This window comes from Anas platyrhynchos, chromosome 21 (genome assembly GCF_047663525.1).
Source record: "Anas platyrhynchos isolate ZD024472 breed Pekin duck chromosome 21, IASCAAS_PekinDuck_T2T, whole genome shotgun sequence".
NCBI classification, from domain to species: domain Eukaryota; kingdom Metazoa; phylum Chordata; class Aves; order Anseriformes; family Anatidae; genus Anas; species Anas platyrhynchos.
Window position 1 is genome coordinate 8,431,520 of NC_092607.1, and position 23,526 is coordinate 8,455,045.

A 23,526-nucleotide genomic window follows, 5' to 3' on the forward strand; every position below is an offset into this window, starting at 1 on the left:
TGGATGCCTCAGCCCCGCAAAGGAGCCATCAGGTCGGATTGGAGGCCCCAGCTGGTTTATTGTTTCTCTGGCTGGAGCAGCCATCTGCTAATGCTGTGGGATCGTGTTCCTCCAGAAACCTGAGAGCTGATGCACGGAAGCGCTGATGGCAGCGCGGCGTGGCCAGGAGGAGGGTGCAGAAACCCGGCGCTGCGCCTCCGTGCACAGACACTGCTAATTCACCATTGCACTGCATGGTTTCGTCTTGTCTGTTAAGGAAAGCTCCTGGAGCTAAGGCTGAGCTGTTACTGTGAAAGCCTGTGCTAATGAGAGATGCGTGGCTCTTCCCTCTGAGATAGTTTTCTACTGCAGCGAGGTTCCTGCTTTCTTTTGGGTGGGATGTTAGGTATTGTAGCCCGCTTCTGGTGTTCACCAGGGGTGCAGCACGGTTTTGTAAAAGCTGCCTTAATATCGACTGCCGCTCAGGTTCGAGCTCAGATCGTTGCTGTCTGCAAGATGCCTGCATCACCCCTGTTGGATGCGGCACAGCAGATGCCATCAGGAGGATTTCAGCATCGTGCAACCCCCAGCACCTGAGGTGGCTGCTTTTTGGCAGATGGATCTACGCGTGGACACGGGACGGGCTCATGTGGAGCCTCGCAGACCAAGGGGTCTCGCTGGCTGCTGCGGGGCACGGCGCCTGGCTCCAGACCACGAGGTGCTGGAGGCTCTGGCCCTGCTCCAGCAAAGCACTTAGTGCTCACTTGACCATTCCTCTGAAGCCCGGTGGGATTTTTGCATCTCCCCGCATGGCATTCGGTTGCAGACAGCGCGCCAGGAGCAGCCCAGGCAGGGTGAGGGCAGCCCAGCCTCCTGCTGCAAACCTCTGCAGCAGCCAGCACCAGCCCAAGCAGCACGTTCAGTGGGCTCCTATTGAAGTATTCAGAGGGAAATACCACCGCTTTATTCCCTGTGCTGTTACGCAATAGAATTCTCTGATTTCTGCCCCCACACACACTTACAAGTCGGGTCTTTTTTTTTTTTTTTTCCATCTTCCTCACTTCTCACTTTCCCTGCGTGCCGGACCGCCCTCCTGCGAGTGATGGGAAGGCCAGAAATAATCATTGTGTTCAGGGCAAGGTACACTGCCAAAAAGCATGAAGACATTTCTTGCTGGCTTTGTGCTGGAGGAGGAAACCCAAAGGCTTCTCCACCGCCCCAGGACAGGATCAGTCCGTGCCAGCCGAGGTCAGGCTGCAGTGAGCGTGGGGCTCTCCCTGTGTGTTGGTCCCCACGCAGCCACGCTGCACACAGACGTGCTTGCCAAGGCGGTGGGTGGGTCCCTGACAAATCCATCCTGGAAGGTAATCTGGCCTAAATCCTATTTCTTTTTTTTTATTTATTTTTTTTTAATCAGTCTGACATCTCTCCAAAAACCCTCCGGAGGTGGAGATTTTGCAACCCTTGGAGCCCGTTGCAGGGTGTCCTTATCCTCACGCCTTACAATGCCCGCTCCGTCACTGTAAGTGAGGCTTGGGTGAAGTTCCAGTTGTGAACAGCTGAAGGCTGGATCTGGCTTTCATTAACCAGAGGGGATTTTTTTTTTTTTTTCCTAAGTGCTGCAGGGGGTGGGTCTGGGGCCAGCTTTTTCTTTCTGGTGTGACCTGCTCCTGTGGAAGGGAAGGCTCCTGGCCCAGAAACGTAACCCTGTCCTTTTTGAAAAGACACATGGAGGTCGAGGCTTTCTCTCCCTCATCCGGCTGCCATCCACATGGGACAAAGACCAGCGCCTGCTTTCTGCAGCGGCTGCTCCATCCCACAGCGTGCTCTGGGGCAGACCAGCAGGGCAATGAGGTGTGGTTCACCCCGGTAACGGGTTGCCTTTCTTTGACGGGTTTATCCAAGGTTATCTGGCACTTGTTCCTCTGCCCTGGCACATGTGGCCCCACCAGATGCTCTTCCCCTAGGCAGCATCCCTGGTAGGTGATTCCCAGAACAGCCACACTGTGCAGTGGGACCTCGAGCTTCCCCGTCTGTCTGTCCTTGAGGGAAGCCCAGGAGGGAAGAGCATGGTGGCCATCAAGGAAGCCACCTCCTTCTCGGTGGCACCTGCCACAGCAGTTGTGGTCGAGGCAAGCTTTGGGGCAATAAAAAGAAAAGTGGGTGGCCCAAGCTCACAAGATCATGGAGGGAGGTGGCAGCAGGCTCTGGGTTTTGTGTTTGCCTTCCGGAGGGTGGCTGGTGTTTGCTGAGGTGTCTGTGTTTTACTTGTGGCCCTCGCAAGCAGAGCTGGAAATATTTATAGGCTGGGGTTGGTTTCGTTGGATGGGGGCACCAGCCTAGGACCAGTACAGCCGGTGTGGAGACACCTCGCGGATCTGGGATGGTGGCATCCGTGGCCGCTGTGCCTCCTGCTGAAGTCATTTCCTTGCAGGGTGCAGGGAAGGCGTTTGAGTCACTGGAGGCGGTGGGGCTGGAGGGGGATGATGGTGCTGCTGCGCGGCAAGGTGCGAGCTGCAGAAACCAAACCCCGAACCGCCTTCTCCCCGGCGCACGCGGGCATGTTGGGGAGGATGAGAGAGATGAGCAAGCAGCTGCAGGCACGCGTGGGCTGGAGCTCTTTACCTGCTCCTCTGCGTGCTTGGTGCTCGCGGCGGAGCACCCCGGGGGAAGCCCGCACCCCTGCACCTTCGTTGGGTGCCCCGTTTGCTCTGGGGGCTCTCCCTGGAGTGGATTTTGGGGGATGCGGTTTTTAAGGATAGCTCACGACCTTCACATCCCCACAGGCACTTTGCAGTGAGAGGCGGAGATAGGACAGAGTCGGAGCGCCGTGGTGCGGGGTTAGGCCCTTGGAAGGAGGCTGCCGAGACAGCACATGCTGATGGTTACCACCTACCATGAAAACTTGCTCTTTCCCACTGCTTTTGTCAAGTCCTCCGACAGGAATAGCCTTTGCTGTGCGTGTGATGGATGCAAAGACCGCAGCTGTGATGCATTTTTTTATGCTAGCGATAAAAACATGTCGGCCGCCAAGGCTGTGAGCACGTGGATGGATTACGACGGGGCAGGCTAATGTTTGAACCTCCGGACAGCCGGTCTGTAAAGGGCAGGTGATGCTTAGAAAGGCACAGCCCTGCTCAGAAAGGCACAGCCCTGCTCAGAAAGGCACAGCTCTCCTCGTTTTCGGGAGCTTGCTCAGCTGCCCTTCACAGCCCAGGGAGCTGGGTCTCTCTGTGCACTTGTCCTTGGTTGCAGTGGCCAAATGAGGTCTGTCTGTATCAGGAAACGAGGGGGCTGTGATCGTGCCTGAATGCACACCGCCGTGCTGTGTGGTGTGGCTTGTCCTGGGGTGAAAGCCCCCTTGACACGGTTTCAGTGGGATTCTCTTTAGACGTGTTTTGGTGCACATGTAGAGCGCACAAGCCAGCACAAAATGGTTTCAGAGCAAGCACCCGAGGCTGCCGCTGTGACTGCTTCCAACAGCAGTGGTTTCAAGAGGTTCCTTGTGCAGGCTCCTTGTGCAAGGTTTGGGACAGGTCTCCCCAGCACCAGGCCACATCTCCCAGCTTGCTGTCCCGTTTGCTGGGAGCGGGCCCCTGCCCCCGCAAGCTGGCGCAGCGCTGCCGGCCTCTGCTGCGGCTGCTGAGCAGCTCACGTTTCTGTCTAGCTCTAAACTACAGCAAATTGCAATGAAAGGCGAGTCGATCCGCAGTGACTGCCCTAAGTGGAGTTTAATTGGGATGAATTACACGCCAGGTTTGCAGTAATCGCCATCCCACACTGCTCAGAAGCACCGTCTGCTTTGGAAACGTGACTCAGAACTGTTGTTACTTGATTCCCCCGAGCATTTAAGAAACTCTTTTTCCAGGAAGCAAAGATTCTTGGGTTTGGGGTTTTTTGTTGTTGCTGCTGCTGCTGTGTTCTCTTTGTTTGATGGTAATGAGCGTCCTTTCCCAGAATTTCCTCTGGGGAGGAGGCTGAGGCACTCTCTCCTCAGCATCCCTCCAGCTCCTTCGGCTCGCCCTGCGTTTAAGATCCTGGTGCGCTCTACCCCGCCGCAGCTTTCCTTGGCCACGGTGGCCAGGGCAAATTAGCTGCTGCTCTCCTCCTCCTTGAGTGCTGGGGAAGCCGTAGCTGTGCCCAGCCTGGTTCTCACCTCCCTGCCCAAGTGTCACCTTTGGGGGACTCCAGGGGACGGCTGCTGAGCTGCGACGCCAGCCCTGCAACCTCAGGGATATCCAAAGGACAGCGCTGTCCCTGTGTCACTGCTGGTGCTGCCCGCTCTGCGGCAGCCTTGGACTCAGAGAGAAGCTGGAATTGTTAAAATAAAGCCCGTGGGACTCACGCAGATGAGGGCAGGTCCAGGGGTCCTGGTTCCGCTTGGAGTAGGATGGGAGATCACCTCTCAAGAGATGGGAGAGCTGTTGGGGCAGGGGAAGGTGCCAGAAACTGCAGCCATAATTTAGGGGGAAAGGGAAAAAGGGAAGAAGAGGAGTCATAGAGTTGTTTAAACCAGGAACCAACTCAGGTTTCAATATCAGACTTGAATTTGGATAGGAGTGGGGATGAAGCCTTGCTGTTTGTAAGACGCAGAGCTGCAAGTGGGGTGTTGCTGAGCTGGGCAGAAGGCTGAGCCCCCAGAGGTTTCACCCCAGCAGAAAGGCTCTCGTTGAAAAAGAAAACAAAATTACCCTCTTAAAGGCAAAAAACCCTGCAGTTCACAGGCGTAGGTTGAGCAGAGGAAGAAGGTGTGAGGTGTGAAGCTGTCGGGTGAAGGAACCTGCAGGAACCAGAGCTCTGCCCTCTGCTCCTCGCGACTGGGGAGCACCTGGGTGAAATATTGAAGCCTCCCTGGGGACATGGGGACAAATGGGGACAGGGCAGGCTGGGGAGGCTTTCTGGGGAACCAGGCATGGCGGTCCAGCTGCACAGTCCTTGCCCTTCCTTCTACTCCGGTGTGGCATTTAGGATCCGCAGAGCCTCATCTTGGGGATTTCAACTCTTCACTGAACTTTCCCCTTTTGTCTCGTAGTGGACATTCGTGAAATCAAAGAGATTCGGCCGGGAAAGAATTCGCGCGATTTTGACCGGTACCAGGAGGATCCGTGTTTCCGACCAGACCAGTCCCACTGCTTCGTTGTCCTCTACGGCACAGAGTTCAGGCTGAAGACCCTCAGCCTGCAAGGTAAAGCGCTCACAGCCCCCAGGCAGGGCGGGCAGCCCCTTCGCAGACTTCCCCGGCATCCCGTGGGGCTCATTCAGAGCCCTGTAGGCAAGCACAGACGCAGGCAGAAGTGCTGACCCCTCGATGTCCACGGCACATCTGCCTTGTGCTGCAGCCCGCAGGGACAGAGCCAGCCCCCTGCCCTCGGGGAGGCTTCAGGGGGAGCTGGGGGGGCTGAGGAGGAGCTAGGACACCTTCCCCGGGAGCTGCTGGCCCCTGGCACCCCGCCCAGCCTGGGCATTGCTCTTTGGGGACAGAGGTGACACCCAGCTCTGGCCACAAACATCCCAGGGGGGAGCAGGGGCTGGGCAGGGGTGGGAGCTGTTGGGAGGGAGTGAAGGAAGGCATTTAGGACATCGGGGGTAGCCTCAAGAGGGGCTGGTGACCAGCCTCTGTGTCCCTTCCTCCCATTTCTCCTCTTCCTTCTTTCCGCAGCCACATCCGAGGAGGAGGTCAACATGTGGATCAAGGGGCTGAACTGGCTGGTGGCAGATACCCTAAGAGCTGCCACCCCGCTGCAGATTGAGAGGTGGGGAGCTTGTCCCTGTCCTGTGCTTGTGTTGTTTTCCCTTCTCCATCCCTTGCGGTGCTGCTCCCACCCTGGGCTCCGTGCTGGGGTCAGACCCGTACAGCAACGCGTGGCCAGAGGTGTCCACAGCGGCCGGGCTGGGCGATGAGGTCTCCTTCCCCCAGGGGCCACGGTGACCTGGTGCTGCTGTATGAGGGGCTCCATCCCATTGACCTGCCCTCCTACGGCATCTGCAGCCCTGCAGGGCCTGACCTCGTGCCTCTGCTTTCAGGTGGCTCAGGAAGCAGTTCTACTCGCTGGATCGCAACCGGGAGGACAGGTAAAAATGGAGAGAAAACTCTAATTTGCACACATGTTTGTACAAGCAAGCCTCATCCTACCCAGTGCCAGAGTCCCCGTGTTTAACAGAAGCCCACCTTGCTCGAACCAGCCATGCAGCACTGCTGGAGCCCCCAGAAAGCCCCCCGGCGCGGTGCCCTCCCAGCCTCTTCTCAGTTTGGATGCTGGATGAGGCACCTGGTTTGCAGTGCTTGCAAGAGAGGGCTTGAGCTGTAAGCACTTAGCTCAGGCTTAAAAATCCACAGCAAAGGCTGGGGTCTCTGTTGGGTCCTGTAGGGTTTTAGTTTTCACTTCCAAGAAAGCTTAATCCGAGCTCCAATCCAAGCTCCAATACCCTGGCTCATTTTCACCAAATTAAAAATAATAAATTAAAAGATTGTCTCATTTCCCTGACCTGCTTCTCAGTGATTTGGACCCAGGCAGACCTTGAGACCCCATAGCTGTGGAACAGCCTCACCCCCAGCTGGCAGCACCGAAGGAGCAGAGCTCCTTTATCCTCCTCAGGACCTGTGGCTTACCCAGCTGCGCCCTTCATCTGCCCAGGCTGTCTGCCCTGGAAGCAGAGCCCCTTGCTGGGAACCAAAAACCCTTCCAGGTGTCAGCGGGACTGAGGGCCAGGAGTGCTTTGCCTTGCTGCAGTCCCGGCGCAGGGGATGCTCTCAGCTGTTAGCCCCATGGTACCGGGGCAGCCTCACCTCTCCTGCTCCCCCTCTCACCAGGACCGTGGCACCAGCGACTCCCCCAGTCCCTCCTGGTTTTGTCTTTGCAAGGATTTGTGCCGTGGCGAGAGCAGCTCAGTGCACCGGGGTTTGGTGGAGGAGGGGTAGATCCTCTCCGAGGCAGAACGGGAAGGAAAGAGGCGCCTTTAATGCCCTGCAGCTGCTCCGCACGTGCCACACACCTTTCAGATCCCGGCTCAGGCTTTACGCACGTCGTACTGGTGTTTGTGGGGACTGGGCACCGGGGGAAGGAGGCAGGAGTGTGGCTGGCTGGCTCCTTCCAGCAGAGCCCTGCCGCTGCAGCCGGGTCCTTGGCGTGCATCACTGACCCCCTTTGTTTGAGAGCTGTCTGAATTCAGCAATGGGGAACGCGTGTGGGGGTGGCTGCGTGGGGGGTTGGAGCGTGAATGCAAGAGAAATGGAAAAAATTGGTCCTTTTTTCTCATCCGGTAACAGTAAAGCTGCTGAAATGGCACCGGGGCAGGACAAAAGAGGCTGAAGGTACAGCTTCGGCTGCCCAAGGCACGCTCAGCAGCCCAAAGGCAGTCTCTGACATCTCCCCTGTTGTTCTTCTTAATATCATCTTTGCCTTAGCATTTAGAATTAAGCCAGGAAAAAGCCGTGGATTCTTTATCTGTCAATCAAGGGAAGGGGATTAAATGCAAAGCATTTAATTGAAAGAGCTGCTGCTCCAGCCCGGGCTGCCAGCGTCACACAACAGCAATGCCACAGCGTAGAGGGGGAAAACAGAAAGGTTTCAGGCCTCCCCGTCCTACAAGCATCCGTGTGTTCCCTGCAAAGCAGAGACAGCAACTACAGGTCACGGACAGACCCTCGGATGGTATCTTCCCCTGACTTTGGTGTCACTTTTACTTCTGAGCCAGGCAGCAGGGTCTGAAAAGGGAACGAGGTGTTCTTTAAACACAAACCACCCACAGCACAGGCAGGTTTGGGGCAGCTGAAGCCCTCGTTCCCCGCTCCCACCCCCTGCTGGGGTCGGTGGCCGCGGGCCCCTGGCCGGAGCCCACCCAGCCGTGGACCTCGCGCAGATGCTGCCTGTTTGCACTGGCGGCTGTGCCTCTGGGTGTTTGTTTTTCCAGGGGAGGTTAGGTGGGAAGAGGAGGATAACAGGATGCTGGGTCTTTTTTTCCTACTCCAGGGGAGGCCGTTTCACCTCTGGCTAGGAAAGCTGCCCGAGGCTGGGAGCAGTTAGAGGACCAGGAGCGGGGAATGTTTTCATGCCCTTGGAGAGGGCTGGGTCCGTCCTCCGGCTTCTTCATCCGAAGCCCTTAAAAAAACTTCCGCAGAAGAAGAAGAAAGTTTTTGTGCGTGTGTTGTGTTTTGTTTTGTTTTTTTTAACTTTCTAGTCTCAAAATAGTACCAAGTTATTTTTCCAAGCTCTCCAGCACTTTAACCTTATTACTAACACAGTAAATAAAATCATCCCATGCCCTGCCCTCCTACCAGAAGCAGAGGGGAAATGCTTCTCGGAGCTTTTACACGGTTTGTTCTTTCCTCTCCTTGTTTTTTCACCACGATGAGCAGAGCCTTGGTGCAACACCTCCTGGGGAGAACAACCCACTGGTGCTGGGGCAGGGCTCCGGCTGCTGCGTCCCATCCCTTCCTTCCTGCCAAAGCTCCTTTGTGGGCTCAGCATCACGGGGAAGGGACGGCCCGTGGCACACAACCAGCACACATCACCTTGTCCCTGGTGTATTTATTTGGGCCCAAGTCCGTGAGTGCTCCCAGTGCCGGGCCTGCCCTGTGCCTTGCAGGATGGGGCAGCATCCTCCAGGGTCCTGGCTCCTGCTTGCTTTTTTGAGGCTCAGGCACAAAAGCAGCACTGGTGATCGCTGGGCAGACCTGGAGGAATTGTTGTCAATGCAGGCGCTACCTCCACCTCCTCCTGTGTGGCAGGGGTCAGGTTTTGGTCTCCCAACCTCCACGCTGGGGTGCAGATGCTCTAAAGATGCTTCTGCCTGGTCGCTCCCAGGCGCTGTGTGCCTGCTGCAACCTCGGCTCCCAGGGGCCACGAGGGGCAAGGATGCTGGGGCTTGCCTCACAGTGCCAGCGGCTTGCAGGAGCTGTCTGCAGTTCCCAGCAGGATGTAGGCAGCCCTGTCCCAGCTCTGTGCACAGCACACACGCAAAAATGTGAAACATTCTTCCCTTTCACCTTTGGGTCCCAACCCTGGTGTGCTCCCAGGGCTGCGCATCCGTCCTCGCCTCTCACAGCTGATGCCTTGGTTCCCAGAGCTTCTGAACGCGTTTTCCCTCTTTGCCTTGCCAGGATCTCTGCCAAGGACCTGAAGAACATGCTGTCCCAGGTCAACTACCGCGTCCCCAACATGAGGTTCCTGCGGGAGCGGCTGACGGTGAGCACGTGGCCCCTTCGGGCCGGGTCCCTGGGCGGCACCGCTGCCTGCCCACGGGTCAGGTCACCGAGGAGAGGTCCCACCAAAGAGGAGCGTGCGCCTTGTCTCTTGCAGTTTCTAGATATTGCGGATATTCCCTGCCACCAAAAAAAGGAAATAATCTTTTTGTAACTGTTCAAGTAAGCCGTAATGCTTCCTGTGTGGGTGAGCCTGGGGAAGCACCTAACAGGGGCTTAGGATGCGCCCACATCCTGGGTGCTGTCAGGGTCCCGTTGGGGACATACGGAGGGAGGAAATAAAGTCTGGCCACGTTCTGGCCTTTCCCTCCTCTGCAAAATTCTGGGGACAGGTGACAGGAGTGCAGTCCCTGTGCTTGTGGCCCTGTAAAACCTCTCTGTTTGTGTTTTTTTTTTGGCTGTAGGACGTGGAGCAGAGGAACGGGGATATCACGTACGGGCAGTTTGCACAGCTCTACCGCAGCCTGATGTTCAGTGCCCAGAAAATGGTAAGAGCTCAATTCTCCAGGGTGGGGCAGGGGAAGCAGAGATGATATTTATTACCGGGCATCCCCTCTTAATTGCCTTCTTAGCCCTGCCTCCCTCCACTAATAGCTCCTGATTCCTACCTCTGGGCTGGGAAGGCAGTGAGCACATAAATTATTGCTTTTGTCTGGGAGCCCTCCTAATGCCTGTGCTTCTTCTTTTGCAGATGGACGTCCCGTTCCTAGAAAGGTGGATAACTTTCTTGTGCTTGTGGGGGAAGGGGCTGCTGCTTTTTGCTCCATTGCGTACAGTCAGTGCTGCCAGCTCCATGTCTGTTTTCTTGTCTTGGTCCCAGGCATGGCCCCTGGCTGTGCACTACAGCTTGGCACAGCCCTGCCCTGCCTCCCTGAGCCCCCTGGCCTCTGAATACCCAGAGGTCTGGCCTGGCTGCAGTCACCCTTGGCAGCCCCAATCCTCTTTAGCTCTTTTCACTCTTCCATACAAGAAGAAACCCTGGTTTTGTACAACTCAGTCCCTCTGATGACTTTTGCTGCCCTTGTCTGGAGTTTTATGACCCTTGAGCAATGTTTCACATCGTCAGCCCCTTGCCATGAGCCCTGGGCTGCCCAGGAGCACGGGACGAGGAGGTGGAACTCAGCTGCTGTGTGTTTGCCATCGTGCCTTGCTGCTTCGTGCTCAGGGTGCACGGCGTGGGTCGCCTGCGGTGCTGCGCGCCTTGCAGGTGGCCCCTGGTGCGATACTGCGGGCAGGCGTCGCAGGAGTGACTGACATTTCTCTCCTTGTGTTCCCAGGGGTGGAGAAAGGTCCGAGCACTTCAGGGTGTCGCTGCTGGAGTTCCAGAAGTTCCTGCTGGAGTACCAGAGGGTGAGCTCAGGACGGGCAAGGGGAGGGGAGAGCTGTAGGGAGCTGCTTCTCCGCGGGGTTGGAGTTTCACGCAGTCCTTGAGGCTGGTGCAGAAGGCAGGCAGAGCTCCCCGGTCCATCCTGAGCAGCAGCTGATCAAGCTGCTTGCTGCCTTTGCTTCTAAAAGCCATCTTTTGGAGGCATTCGGTGAGCTCAGCGTGTGCTCAGACACACGTGTGGGTGCCCGCAGCCTGTTTGCAGAGCGTGCAGACCCTTCTTGCAGCCTCTTGCGATGCCGTGCCTCGGGTGGGAGCACGGAGCCTGTGCTGTGCGCCTTGCTCCCACCTCCCACAGCTGCAGAGAGGACAAAACGAAGCAGCAGAGACGCAGCCGTTTGGGTGACTTAATGCAAGACAGCCAGGGAGAGAGAGGAACCAAAGGAAGCCGCGCTGGCTTCTGCTGCGGGGGGAGCTGGGAGGGCAGATGTGTGCAGAGGAGCTCTCAGGAAGAAAACTGCACAATGCTGAGACGATGCAGACCACTTAAAAAGGGGCCAGATTGCTGCAGCTGTGCACTACCTGGTATTTGTGCTGCTGGTTGAATTCCCAGGCAGAGATGGTTAAAGCTTCTAGTTGGGCGAGCTGCTGTGGTTTTGAATAAGGCTTCCTGAGCCGCTTCCTCCTTGCTGTCTCTTCTGGGCTTTGCAGGAGCTCTGGGCTGCAGATACCCTCCAGGTACAGGAATTCATGTTCAACTTCCTGCGGGACCCTTTGAGAGAGATCGACGAGCCGTATTTCTCCCTGGACGAGGTACGGCACCTCGGATGGGTAACGGGAGGGCGGGAGGTGCCCAGGGGAGGGGGCTGCGTCTTTGTGGCGTGACAGTGCTCGAGGGGAGGGTGCTGTAAGCAGGGTGATCCCCCAGGGCAGCCGTTTGCTGAGCTGCTCAAGGGAAGGTTGGCACAGGGAACGGCTTCTGGGGGCTCTGCTGGTGCTGGATGTGTGCAGCTGGGAGCCCTCCTCAGGCACTTCATCTAGGGAGTGAGAGGTTACCCAGGGGTACGCATCCCTTTGCTCCGTGTAAGATCTTCTCAGAGCAAGAAACTTTTTGTTACCAGCTTTGCTGGCAACAAAAGAGTAAGAACAGCTGGAGGTCACCGTGTCACAGGCTCTCTGGGCCAAGTCCCATCCAGAAATCCTTTTATCCGCGTGGCCGTAGTGAGCTGTTGCTGCCGTGTGAGCTGCAAAATAAAATGCAGAGCTATTTATTTGTCTGCAGCTGGGGCAGTTTAAGGATTTGTGTGCAGATATCTAGCAGGGTGCAGAAGATCGGTGCTAATGCCTGGAGCTGTGTTGTGCAGGCACACGGGGTCACGTAGCTGTGTGCGGGGCAGGGTTCGGTCCTGGTGGAGCCGGTCGGCACCTGGCGTGGCAGGATGCGGGCTGTGCTGAGCTTAGGAAATAGCCCCTCGCCAAGGGTGAGCCGTGTGTGTGAAACTGAACCGCAGCGCCCAAAGCCTCCGCATCAGTAACACGCTTCTGTTTCTTCCTGAGCAGTTTCTCACCTTCCTGTTTTCCAAAGAGAACAGCATCTGGAACTCGCAGCTGGACATGGTGTGTCCGGAGAACATGAACAACCCCCTCTCCCATTACTGGATCTCCTCCTCGCACAACACGTAAGGACCCCGGAGCGGCTCCCTGAGCGCCCCCCCTGCCCAGCATCCTGTGCTGGGGGGCTCTGGTCCCAGCGAGGTGACGAGCAGCCCTTTAGGCATGGGATCAGCACTTCAGAAACCCTCCGCTTGGTGTCCCAGTCCTCCCTTCGTGGTTTAGCCATCCGTGCTGTGCTCTGACACTGGCAGCACAGCACATCTGCACAGCCTGGGCTTTGAGGTCCCAGGCAGTTTCCTCCCACAGGCACTGTCTCCTTGCACAGCCTGTAGGAGGAAAGGTGCTACAAAACGGGCAGGCTGAAGCTGGCCGTTTGCTTCTCCACTGGTGGAAGCATTCCCTGCCAAGGGGCACACGCGCTGGCTGTGCTCCCCGTGCACCCAGTGCAGTGGCAGCACATCAGCCCAAATATAAAGGACTGAGAGCCTGGGGAGCAGACAGTGGCTGAGCTCCAGCCTGCAGGGGCTGGACCAGCTCTCAGCACGGTGGGAATGGCGCTGGGTGCAGGGGCATCGTCCCAGGAGCCATCCCCACCCTGCCTGTGGCTGATGTGCTCATCTTCCCTCACGTGGCAGGTACCTGACCGGGGACCAATTCTCAAGCGAGTCCTCGCTGGAGGCGTACGCCCGCTGCTTGCGCATGGGATGCCGCTGCATCGAGCGTGAGTACCGCTGCCACCATTGCGGGGCTGGGCTTGCACCTCCCTCCTTTATTTCCACCCAACGCGAGCTCCCAGCAGCGCCCAGCCTCGTGGCCGTGTCCTGCCCAGATGGCAGCCCCCGGGCTCATTTCCCCCCGTGGGTGTCTTTCAGTGGATTGCTGGGACGGGCCCGACGGCATGCCGGTCATCTACCACGGGCACACCTTAACCACCAAGATCAAGTTCTCTGACGTGTTGGTCACTATCAAGGAGCACGCCTTTGTCACCTCCGAGTGAGTACCGCAGGGACCCGGGCTTCCATGGGCAGAGCTGTCAGGAAGGCGAGGAGTGGGCAGGCACCACCTGCAGCCAGGCGATGCCCACCTGTACCAGGGAGCTGGCACAAGACATCCAGGACTCAGAGGGAAGAGAACGTGCTGTTGTGGCTCCAGCCAAGGGCAGATTTCACCCTGAAAAGAGTCTCGTGGGAGGGAAGGCTGTGGGGAAACCTCAGCAGCTTTCTGGTCCCCTGCCCACAGCCCGTGGTGGGGACACCTTGCTGGAGGCCGTTTGCACTGAAGGCTGGAGGCAGCACAGCTGCAGACACAGCACGGGGAGGTGTGGGTGCAAACTGCTCTCGGAGGACACAGGAGCCAGGTTTTCAGCGGAGCTTCCTGCAGGCACGGCTCCAGTAGTGGCAGCTCTTTTCCTTCTGCCAGCTTCCCCGTCATTCTGTCCATCGAGGACCACTGCAGCATCGCTCAGCAGAGGAACATGGCTCAGAATTTCAAGAAGGTCTTTGGGGACATGCTCTTGACCAAACCAGTAGATATTTCTGCCGACGGGCTCCCCTCTCCAAATCAGCTCAAGAGGAAGATTCTCATCAAGGTGAGCTCCTTTCCCCAGCGGGGCTGATACATGGAGAGAGTCGGGGCGGGTTTGGCTTCGGGACCGTGGGGAGCTGCCTGCTTTTGGAAGGGCTTGGCTGTGGCGTGAACCCTGAGCCGTGGTTGTATTTATGTCAGTGTCCCTGGTTAATTTTACTTTGAGAAAAAGGGTTGAGTCTGGATACAGATGGGAATTCCCCCAACGTTTTAGGGCAGTTGGGCTTCAGGTCCCTCCCATAGCCCCGTTCTGTGGGTGGTGACCTCTGCCTGCTTCACCTGGGAAACCCGTGCTGCTTTTGGGTGCCCTCTCACCTCGAGGTGCCTTACTCACTCTCTTGTCCCACAGCACAAGAAGCTGGCCGAGGGCAGTGCTTATGAGGAGCTGCCCACCTCCGTGATGTACTCCGAGAACGACATCAGCAACTCTATCAAGAACGGGATCCTCTACCTGGAAGACCCCATCAACCACGTACGTGTCCGCCACCACTGCCCAAGGCTCTGTAAATGACACCTCAGGATGCTCGAGGGAGATCCCTTCCGCGGGGGAGTTTTGATGCTGGCTCTCTCCTGTGCTCTCCCCTCGATGTCTCCCTCCAGCCCTTGCTGGCGGCAGGAGGCTGAGCTCAGGGAGCTCAGGGCTGGAGCACGGCAGCTGCTTCGCTGCTCTTGCACGACCCTTGCACCGCGCTGGCTGCTCCTGCAGCAAGCCCAACGCTTCCCGCACCTAAAGGAGCATTCTGCTTCGTAAAGCGCTGAGCATTCGTTTCAGCAGGTGTGTTTACTTACCCGCAGTCTGCTTCTTCAGCTGCTTTGCTGAATGATGAGGATCTTTGCTGCTTTGATGAGGATCTTTCAGGCAAAAAATGTATATAAAAGAGCCTTTTTTTTGTTTTTGGAGAAGAGTGGTGCAATGGTAAAGCCGCACAGCCGTCTGTTACCCTCCTCTCTGATAGCCCCCCTGTCGAATCCATGCCCAATGTTTCCTTTTTGCAGTGATTTGCTCTTCATTTGGTCATCTTTTAATGCACGCTGGAGTGGCTGCAGCGTGATCTGCAGTCACTTCATGTGTCAGACCCGTCGCGTGCGGGTTTTTTCGCTGCTGATAAACCCATGCTTCAGATCGGGGGCATGCCTTGGGAGCTCCTGTTTCTCTCCACTGAAACTGGTGCTGTTGGTGACTCTTCTTCCCAAACCCAATCACCCCCCACTGCTTGTGCTAATTGGGAAGAGAAGATCCCGCCGACGGGTGCTGGGCCAGCTCGGCGCTTCCTCAGGGGGCCTCTTGCCCAGAGTTTGTCTCCTTGCAGGAATGGAACCCGCATTACTTCGTCCTGACCAGCAGCAAGATCTATTACTCAGGGGAGACAACCAGCGACCAAGGAAACGAGGATGAGGAAGAGCAGAAGGAGGTGAGGGCTCCCTTGCGCGATGGTAAGTTGTTCCCCTGGGGAAAGGACCTCGCTGCCCAAGGGGCTGAGCACCTCCACTGCCAGCTTCGGAGGGAGAGGCTCTGGTGGGAAAGGTGGGAGCCGGTTCAGAAAGCCACCGACCCTGGTTAAAGCCCCCCATGTGGAGCAGCCCCCGGTGACCCCGGTCTGTGCCTTTTTCCCTCCAGGTGAGCAACAGCACGGAGCTGCACTCCACGGAGAAGTGGTTTCATGGCAAGCTGGGAGCGGGGCGCGACGGGCGGCACATAGCCGAGAGGCTGCTGACGGAGTACTGCATCGAGACGGGGGCCCCCGACGGCTCCTTCCTCGTCAGGGAGAGCGAGACCTTCGTCGGGGACTACACCCTCTCCTTCTGGTAAGGCCTCGTGAGCTACTCTGCGTGGCGCTGCTGGGGTGGTCTTCACCTCAGCACGGTCCCAGTGGGCTGCCAGCATTGGGCAAGGGGTCCCCAGTTGGGCACAGCGTCCTCCTCGGCTGCACCGGGCTGGAGATGGGGTGGTTGGCGTCGTCTCTCCGTGGACAACCCCGGTTTTACCCCATCCCTCCTCTTTATCCCATCCCTCTGCAGGCGCAACGGGAAGGTGCAGCACTGCCGGATCCACTCGCGGCAGGACGCCGGCAGCCCCAAGTTCTTCCTGACCGACAACCTGGTGTTCGACAGCCTCTACGACCTCATCACCCACTACCAGGAGGTGCCGCTGAGGTGCAACGAGTTCGAGATGAGGCTGACGGAGCCGGTGCCTCAGACCAATGCCCACGAGAGCAAAGAGTGAGCGCGTGTGCGAGTAGGGCGAGTTGTGTCCGTGGCAGCTGGGACCCCATGGGAAGCCCTCCCGGGTCTCCCTGCAGTCCCTGTTGGGGCTCTGTGGTCCCCTCCCCACTCCCCAGTGTCACAGCAGCTCCGTCGTTCCCAAAGCTGGCTGTCCCTATGCAAAGAGAGGACTCCCCGGGGACCCAGGCAGCCTTTCAGGGGGCAGGGGGGAAGCGGCGCTGCGTGCTGTGAGCCTTGCCGGGTGCATGGGGACCAACACCCAGCGCCGCCTCTCCTCCCCAAAGGTGGTACCACGCCAACCTCACCCGCGCCCAAGCCGAGCACATGCTGATGAGGGTGCCGCGGGACGGAGCCTTCCTGGTGCGCAAGAGGAGCGAGCCCAGCTCCTACGCCATCTCCTTTCGGTGCGTCCTGGGAGGAGCGAGGTGGGACGGGGTGCGGGGAGGGGGCAGGAGCCATGGGGGGGTTGTCCCTGTGCTTTCCTTCTCCCTGGCCGTGCCCGCGGGCTGTTTAACCCTGCTCCAGAGGGGTGGGAGGCCGTGTTACAGCGCAGCTGGCACGCTGCTGATGGAGCGTTTCTGGCCTCATGTGAGCCCCTCCGGAGCTCTTGTCTGGCCTGGATGGCCTGTGTAAGCCTTTAGGGCCACGCTTCTCCTTTGCCACGCTGGTCCTTATGAACCCTGCCAGGGCCATGCCATTTTCTGCCTCTCTCCCTGCCCTGTATCCCTGTTTTTTGCAGGGAAAGTGTCACCTGGCTGCGTGTCCCCATTGCCCTGCATGGCATGGGGCATGGCTGGCTCTGGTGCCAGGGTCTGTGGCACACTGCGGCCATGCAGATACATCCCCAAGGTGACACAGCAGCCAGCCTGGGGACACCTTTTTGGGTTGTTTTTACATTGGGAGAGAGCCTCGCGTTGTGCTGCGTGCCCAGCGGCTCCTCTCTCTCCACGTGCCAGGGCGGAAGGGAAGATCAAGCACTGCCGCGTGCAGCAGGAGGGCCAGACCGTACTGCTGGGCAACTCCGAGTTCGAGAGCCTGGTCGACTTGATCAGCTACTACGAAAAGCACCCGCTGTACCGCAAGATGAAGCTGAGGTACCCCATCAACGAGGAGACCCTGGAGAAGATAGGGACAGCGGTGAGTGCGGCTCTGTGGAAGGGCAAAGCCTAAGGGTGATGGAGAGGTCTGTTGTGAGCTCATGCCTCGAAGCAGCATCATGTGAGCTGTCTCTGCTTCACGTGGGGCTGTTTGCCCCTCCTGTTTTGTTGTCACCTGTTGGGAACATACTGGCTCGAGTGAGGCTTCTTGCTGCCCCTCTGACCCGTGACAGCCAGGAGTGATGCTGCACATCCCTTTGCTGGGCGCAGCCTCACTTCTGTGGTGTCGCACCCTCCCCTGAGCATCTTCCGCATCTCCCCCGAGGTAGGGGACCCGTTCTGCTGAGCCACAGCTCTCATCACCGGCCCTTTGCTTTCACAGGAGCCGGACTACGGAGCCCTCTACGAGGGACGCCACCCCGGCTTCTACGTGGAGGCCAACCCCATGCCAACCTTCAAGGTAATTCCCACTGCTTGTCAGGGCCAGGGCCGCTCCCTGTAGCCCCTCTCCATCCTCTGCATCCCTCCTGCCCCATCTCCTGGTCTCTGCTGGGGAAGGCAAGGACAAGGAGGACCTTTCATTGGGCTAGATAAGACAGTAAGACCCACCTCTCTGTTTCCCTTTTAAAGCTGCCGAGTGTCATTCCCAACCAAGCGTTGTTCTTACCAAGAGCTAAGGGAAGATGAGGACTGGCTTTCCTGCAGAGCTTACCAGCTCCCCAGCCTCTTGTAGGGTTTAGCATCTCCGGGGCCTGAGCACTTCCCAAGTGTCTCTGTTTTCCAAGAGCTTTGTTATTTTGCACATTTATTTCTAGACCATGCAGGTGGGCATGCTCTAGGCTGGGTCTGCAGGTTCCCTGCTGTGCTCTCTGCTCAGAACTCCCCCTACCAAAGCCACCAGTGGCTCCTGCAGAGAGGAAGGTGCCTGTGCGGGGCCACACCAGGCTCCTGACCTCTGTGGTTTGGTGTGAACGGGGGTCTTGATTTGGTCTGCATCAGTGGGGTCTGGTGGCAGTCATGCCTCATTCAGCCCTCTCCACACCCTCATCATGGTGGGATTTGGTGGCCTCCGTGTCCCTGTGACGGTGCCAGCTGCCCAGCCTCACCGGACCCCTGCTCTTTGCAGTGCGCAGTCAAAGCCCTGTTTGACTACAAGGCGCAGCGGGAGGACGAGCTGACCTTCACCAAAAACGCCATCATCCAAAACGTGGAGAAGCAGGAAGGAGGCTGGTGAGTTGGTCCCGACCCTCCTTTTTCCCTGAGGGACAGGGTCAAACCATGGTGTCACCATCCATGCAACGGTGTGTCCCCTTTGGGGTGGGGATTGCCCCCAAACCCACAGTGTTCTCCCACAGCCTGCAAGCAGATGGCGAAGGACCCTCGAGTCACCAACCCAGGGTGACCTGGGGTCCCCACGGTGGGTGCTGATGCTTCCCCTCTCTTCCAGGTGGAGGGGAGATTACGGCGGCAAGAAGCAGCTGTGGTTCCCCTCCAACTACGTGGAGGAGATCAGCAGTCCCAGCAGCCTGGAGCCGGAGCGGGAGGTGAGCTGGGGAGGGCAGTGGGGAGGAGCGCGCGTGCGCGGCGCCCGGCCTGACCGTGCCTGCGCTTCGCTCCCACCAGCAGCTGGATGAGAACAGCCCCCTGGGAGACCTGCTGGGAGGCGTGCTGGACGTGCCGTCCTGCCAGATCGGTGAGTGCCCTGAGGGACGGAGGAGATGCCATGCTGGTTGTGGGGTTTGTGGGCTGGAGGGCCTCTGGTGTCTGCCTCCAGGAGCCCCCGTGCCCGTTGCAACTGAGCGCACGGCTGCGGTGCGTGCTTGTGGTGTGCTCGGCTGCTGGGTTTGGGCATCTCCCTGGAGCCCAGCTGCAGCCTAGGAGCATTTGGTGGCTGCGAGCAGCCCTTGGGGCCACGCTGAGCTGCTCCAGCACACCCTGAACCTGCTCCATCGTCCCTCTCCACTCCCCTGAGCCTCCCCTTCCTCCCTCCCTCCCAAGGACTCAGCCCAGCTTCTGCTTGTGACCATTCTTCTGCCCCTTTCCCCGCACAGCCATCCGCCCCGAGGGGAAGAACAACCGCCTGTTCGTCTTCTCCATTAGCATGGCCTCGGTGTCGCGCCTGTCCCTTGACGTGGCAGCCGACACGCACGAGGATTTGCTGGACTGGGTGAAGAAGATCCGCGAGGCGGCCCAGACGGCCGACGCACGGGTGAGCCTGGAGAGCCCTCAGCAGGGGAGGCGTCGCGTCGTGTGGTAGCAAAGTTGGGGAATTCCCACTGGCACAAAGAGAGGCCGAGGGAGCAGGTTTGGGGTGCTGGGGAGGGCGGTGAGGTGGCTGCCAGCAACTCCTGGCAGAGCAGTTGCAAAGAAAACAGAGCCGGGGACATCTCTGCTCCTGGGAAGGTTCCCTCAGGGGTTGTGGGGTGGGCACCAAGAGGTGGGGCACCTCCATTCATGGAGGGCATCAAGCTGCTGGTGCCAGTCCCTCTCCAAATGGACCTGCCAAGGGCCCTTCCCTTCCCGTGGTGCTTCTACGGTGTCCCCTCACCCCACGCAGACCCGCTGGCTGTGCCCACACCGCAGGCAGGAGCGGCCCCACCAAGCCAGCACGGCTGCTGGTGAGCTGGGATGTCCAGCGGTGCCGCTCCCAACTGGCTCTGACACCTCTCTGTCCCTCTCTTGGCAGCTCTCTGAAGGGAAGATGATGGAAAGGAGGAAGAAGATTGCCCTGGAGCTTTCGGAGCTGGTTGTCTATTGCCGACCCGTGCCCTTCGATGAAGAGAGTGAGCATCTGCTGGTCTCGTGCCACCGCAGGCAGACCCCGTGGTGTCGCAGACCCCGCTGTGTGCCCCCAGGGTGCTGCCCTGGCCTTTGGCTAGCTTGCAGTTGAGGACTGGTGTCCAAAGCAAGCTGGAATGAGTTTAAATCAGAGCTCTGAACACATCCTCCAGCAGAGGGTGGAGGTTCCCTTCCCCATCCCTCTGCTGCTGAGATGTGGCCCTGTCCTGAGCAGCCCCTGGGCAGCGTCGCGCTGCGGCTGTGGTGGCAGAGCCGTCCCCGTGCCTTCAGCCCCCTGCCCTTGGCACCCAGCAAACGCGCTGAGAGCAGAGGAGGAGCTGCGTGGCCGGACCGTGTCTGAGCCAGGGGAGGAGGAGAGGAGTGTTAGGAAGGGGCATGTGGTGGTTGGAGTGTCTGGAACAGAGATGTGCTTGTGCCTGGGAGCCAGAGCTCTCTGTGGTGGCGATTTTCCCATCGCGAGCTCCTCGCCTGGCCTCAGTCACGTTCCTGGCTCACTCTGTGCTCTGCCTCCCCCCAGAGATCGGCACAGAGAGGGCCTGTTACCGAGATATGTCCTCCTTCCCCGAGACCAAGGCGGAGAAGTACGTCAACAAGATCAAGGGCAAGAAGTTCCTGCAGTACAACCGCCTGCAGCTCTCCCGTATCTACCCCAAGGGCCAGCGCCTCGACTCCTCCAACTACGACCCCCTGCCCATGTGGATCTGCGGCAGCCAGCTGGTCGCCCTCAACTTCCAGACCCCTGGTGAGGGCAGCAGGCAGGGGAGGGTGGGTGGGCTCGTCAGGGCCCCCACGAGCACCCAGTAAGAGCACCCAGTGCCCTTACCTCATCCTGGCAACGGGACGGGCTCTGCAGGTCCCACTCTGGGTGCCACCCTTACTGGGAGCCAGGTCAGCTGATGAACGCACTAGAAAACTCATTTTTATTTTTATTTTTATTTTTATTTTTTTTTTATTTTTTTTTTTTCCTCCTGGGTTTTCATTGCTTTTGTGAGTTGAGGCATCTTGCAGGTTGGTTTGGCAAGTGCTGGAGGCAGCACAAGAAAGCAGAAAGGAGAGGGAAGGGGAAAAGAGGACGGGGTAGCTGGGCAGACTACATATGAGAAGGTCACTGCGTGGTCCAAGCATGCTCAGGGCTTTTGGGGTTTCGGGGAGGATGAGCTGGGTTCCCTTTCAAAGGGCATCCTGCAGGGCACAAAGACCCCAGGAAAAGGGGAAGGGGCCTAGGACCCCTACTCACCTCCTCCCTGTGCTCCCCAGACAAGCCCATGCAGATGAACCAGGCCTTGTTCATGTCCAGCGGGCAGTGCGGGTACGTCCTGCAGCCCACCAACATGCGGGACGACATCTTCGACCCCTTCGACAAGAGCACGCTGCGGGGCGTCGAGCCGCTCTCCATCTCCATCGAGGTCAGTGCCTGCCCGCACCCAGCCCCGGCCACGCGCTAAGGGTGGGAGAGGGCTGCCGGGAGCCTGGGGGGATGCTCGAGGGGTGCTGCTCGGGATAGGGGCACCTGGGACGTCTCCTGGGAGCCCTGCGGGATGCTCCATCCACCCCGGCAGCCTCCACGGCCAGGGTCTCAGAGCCAGCAGGTGGCAACCACGCGCCGTGGGTGCCCTGGCCCTGCCACCAGCCCCGGCTTGCAGGGAGGTGGCACAAGAGCCAAGCCCTGTCCCCAGGCTGCCAAGGGGCAGAGAGGGACAGCACCAGGCTCGATGAGGCCGTGTCCCCTTGCTCTCAGCTCCTCTCGGGAAGCTGCTCATGGTTGGGGTGGGGTTTTCGGCCCCATTACTGGTGGAGACGGTTGGGGGCAGCAGGGCTTGGGCTGCTTGCAGGGCTGGGGCTGAACTGCTCTGGTTTCGGCTCACGGAGCCGCACTGCAGGGGCACGCAGCAAAGCTCCTGGAGGGGTGCGGAGGTGGTGGCAGAGCCAAACCAGACAGTTCCCATGTCGGGACCAACAGCAGTCCTGCTACCCTGCACAGACAGCCCCCGTGGCCTCAGAGCTGAGCAGACTGTTCAGATATCTGGGTCGGCAGCCTCCTTTGCAAGTCCCTTTGTCTCAAGCAGCCTCTGGGACGAGGCACTGGGGATCCTGCCTGTAGTGCTCACGGGTTTCTGACAGCACGAGCAAACTCCTGCTCTTCTGAGGGCGTTGCTGTTCTGGAGAGATCCCACCTAAGAGAGCCACTGCCCTGCAGGGGAGGACACCCCACTGTGTCCCATCGGCCCCTAACTCCCTAAAAGTTCCTGGCCCTGTTTCTGCACACCTCCTGTTTTCCAACGTGCTGCTCCCCAAGCTCTTCCTGCACCTCGGGATGGAGCTGCACCCTCTGGGTGTCAGGAGTCCCAGTGCTGCAGCCTGCTGCTGTCTCCTTTAAGAGATGGGCTCAGCCTTTTGTCCTCTGGCAAAACTGCCCCGTGTCCCCTCCGAGGCCGGCTTCCACAGGCAGAGAAGCTGCCCGAAGCCCAGCACGGCTCCAAGCACATGATCCAGCGCTGGCAGCACGTCCTTCCCCTGCGACAGCAGCGTGCCGGCGTGACATATGGCCCTGGCACGGGGCAGCGGGGATCTCCTGCTCCTGCAAGGCAGCAGGTCGGCCTTTCTGCTGAGCACAGCCTGTGCTCGAGGCCAGCAACTCCACGTCTTCCTCAAGCCAAGGCAGCGAGGCCGAGAAGCTCTGACAAAGCTGCAGGTGTCCGACACCAAGCCCCAGCCACGGCCACGAGCCCCAGCTCGGAGGAGGCGGCACAGGCTGGAGGAGCTGGGCAGGCTGCGGGCAGCAGCAGGGGCAGCCTGGCTGATGGTTTACACATCAAACTGGGGATTGGGAACACGTCACAGCCTCCAGGTCTAGGAGCTGTTTCTCTCCACCCGGAGATGAAACATCTCACCTCTAACCACCTGGTGCAGCCAGGGTGGTTTAGCCAGAAAGAAAATGTCTCGGTATGCAAAGAAGTTGTTTTTTTTTTTTTTTTTTTCCTTTGTTCCCATCGGTAACAAAGTCCCTCCTGTTCTCTTCCCCAGGTCCTGGGGGCCCGGCACCTTCCCAAAAACGGGAGGGGAATCGTTTGTCCTTTTGTGGAGGTGGAGGTGTCCGGCGCAGAGTACGACAACGCGAAGCAGAAAACTGAGATAGTGGGTGAGTGTGGCAGGAGAGGTGACACGGATGGGTTGGGTTCCCCCAGAACTTGGCCTCTCTCCTGGCTGCATCGTTAGGAGGTTTTGCAGCAGCTGGAGGGTGATGGTCAGACACCCCTGCTGGGGCTGTTTTTTGACTGTGGTGTTTTTTGTCCAGCGGACAATGGCCTGAACCCCCTGTGGAGCCCGAAGCAGTTCCACTTCCAGGTCAGCAACCCCGAGTTCGCCTTCCTCCGCTTCGTGGTGTACGAGGAGGACATGTTCAGCGATGAGAACTTCCTGGCCCAGGCGACATTCCTGGTCAAAGGCTTGAAAACAGGTAAGGTGGTCGGGGAAGCTGTGTGTGCTGTGTTGGTCCTCACCAGTTTGCTGCCCACATCCCGAGAAGGGAGGTGTTGGCTTTGCTGCAAATAACGCTGGGGCTGTCTCTGCTGTAGGTTTCCGAGCTGTCCCTCTGAAGAACAATTACAGCGAGAACCTGGAGCTGGCTTCCCTGCTTGTCAAGATCGATATCTTCCCCAGCAAGGTAACTGGGACACACACACAAGGGTCCCTCAGCAGGGTTG

General features: G+C 58.7%; 1 protein-coding gene across 4 annotated transcripts in view; it reads left to right on the forward strand.

The window, feature by feature from the left end:
* PLCG1 (phospholipase C gamma 1) overlaps positions 1-23,526 on the forward strand; it is a 37,680-nt gene that overhangs the window by 12,401 nt on the left and 1,753 nt on the right. For 2 of the 4 annotated variants that reach the window (XM_072026577.1, XM_027442813.3), the window contains exons 2-30: positions 5,012-5,164; positions 5,639-5,732; positions 6,004-6,051; positions 9,080-9,164; positions 9,586-9,669; positions 9,873-9,895; positions 10,459-10,531; positions 11,217-11,318; positions 12,066-12,184; positions 12,755-12,840; positions 12,992-13,112; positions 13,539-13,707; positions 14,053-14,175; positions 15,014-15,115; positions 15,322-15,509; positions 15,723-15,923; positions 16,211-16,330; positions 16,883-17,063; positions 17,406-17,483; positions 18,150-18,253; positions 18,471-18,567; positions 18,647-18,716; positions 19,075-19,232; positions 19,710-19,806; positions 20,340-20,564; positions 21,080-21,228; positions 22,847-22,961; positions 23,118-23,279; positions 23,398-23,486. In XM_072026577.1, the coding sequence (XP_071882678.1) occupies positions 5,012-5,164; positions 5,639-5,732; positions 6,004-6,051; positions 9,080-9,164; positions 9,586-9,669; positions 9,873-9,895; positions 10,459-10,531; positions 11,217-11,318; positions 12,066-12,184; positions 12,755-12,840; positions 12,992-13,112; positions 13,539-13,707; positions 14,053-14,175; positions 15,014-15,115; positions 15,322-15,509; positions 15,723-15,923; positions 16,211-16,330; positions 16,883-17,063; positions 17,406-17,483; positions 18,150-18,253; positions 18,471-18,567; positions 18,647-18,716; positions 19,075-19,232; positions 19,710-19,806; positions 20,340-20,564; positions 21,080-21,228; positions 22,847-22,961; positions 23,118-23,279; positions 23,398-23,486 (3,416 nt within the window). The remainder of the gene's footprint in view (positions 1-5,011; positions 5,165-5,638; positions 5,733-6,003; positions 6,052-9,079; positions 9,165-9,585; positions 9,670-9,872; positions 9,896-10,458; positions 10,532-11,216; positions 11,319-12,065; positions 12,185-12,754; positions 12,841-12,991; positions 13,113-13,538; positions 13,708-14,052; positions 14,176-15,013; positions 15,116-15,321; positions 15,510-15,722; positions 15,924-16,210; positions 16,331-16,882; positions 17,064-17,405; positions 17,484-18,149; positions 18,254-18,470; positions 18,568-18,646; positions 18,717-19,074; positions 19,233-19,709; positions 19,807-20,339; positions 20,565-21,079; positions 21,229-22,846; positions 22,962-23,117; positions 23,280-23,397; positions 23,487-23,526) is intronic. The other 2 variants (XM_072026578.1, XM_072026579.1) reach the window with 1 other exon arrangement.